Source organism: Anneissia japonica, unplaced genomic scaffold, assembly GCF_011630105.1.
Source record: "Anneissia japonica isolate Jap-2015-1 unplaced genomic scaffold, ASM1163010v1 scaffold44328_len1011_cov109, whole genome shotgun sequence".
Classification (NCBI taxonomy): Eukaryota; Metazoa; Echinodermata; class Crinoidea; order Comatulida; family Comatulidae; genus Anneissia; species Anneissia japonica.
The window spans coordinates 1-1,011 of NW_022747980.1; the positions used below are offsets into that span (position 1 = coordinate 1).

General features: G+C 45.1%; 1 protein-coding gene across 1 annotated transcript; it reads right to left on the reverse strand.

Annotated features, from left to right (window-relative positions):
- Nucleotides 1-14: 14 nt before the first annotated feature.
- LOC117120646 lies at nt 15-1,005 on the reverse strand (the record flags this gene model as incomplete). Its single annotated transcript, XM_033265672.1, has 1 exon — nt 15-1,005. A coding segment is annotated over one exon (991 nt), but the record flags the coding sequence as incomplete, so codon positions are not given.
- Nucleotides 1,006-1,011: the final 6 nt, after the last annotated feature.

The window sequence follows — 1,011 nt, forward strand, 5'->3', positions numbered from 1 at the left end:
TACCAAAGCAATGCGCTCTTGCCGAAATCTTAAGAGTACGCCTACCAAGTTGCTGATTACTTCTGACCCTTTCAACAAGTTGTCGTTCAAAGAAACACCTCTCCATTTCGCGGCACAATCGAACACCACTCTTACTTTGTTTTTACGTGGATGGGTCACTGGATGATGGGGTAGATACCACACATTACCTTCTACGCCTTTCTGGTCTACGACTGGTTCGGCATGTCCCTTCGATATGTACGTTTCTACAGTCTTGACATATTTACTCTTCAAGTCATCATCTCGGTCTAGTTTACGTTTCAAACTCGCCAACCTACTCTCTGCCATGGGCTTGTTACATGGTAAGGGATGACTATCATACTTCCAAAGAAGTACTAATTCGTAGTGTTTGGTATCTAGCAAAGTTGTCGTTGTAGCTAAGATATCTCTTGCTTTTCTGTCTTCAACAGAAACTTCTAGGCCTTCATTGTCTAGTTCCCACGTACGCTGCAACTGCTGCATCAGTTGGTCATTCGTCACAGAAACAGTGATTCGATTGGAGATCAGTTTCTTCTTTGTAGCATTCCCTGGACCCATTACGCACCATCCAAGGGAGGTTCTAATGCCGTATGGTTCTTTCGCTTGACCTCGCCTTTCTTCATGAACCCAGAACGCTTCGGGCGTATCAGCGCCTATGAGTAGTTGGACATCTTGACCTGCATCGACATCTATGGGCAAGTCCTTAAGGTGATCCCAAGAGCGTAATTCTTCTCGAATCGGAATCGAATCTTTCCCAGCCGGAACACTTTCCACTGTTAACACTTTCAATGACAATTCTTTCATCTCTTGTGTACCACTGACTTTCACGTCAAATGAAAAGCCTACCTTATCTTCGTTACCATTTACTGTTGTCGCAGTGTATCTAACCTTCTGTCCAGCGACACCAAGTTTCCTTCGCAAAGCTTCGGAGCAGAGACTGGAGTCTGAACCGTTGTCTAGCAAGGCTAATGTCCTTACCCTGTTCCCGTTGCT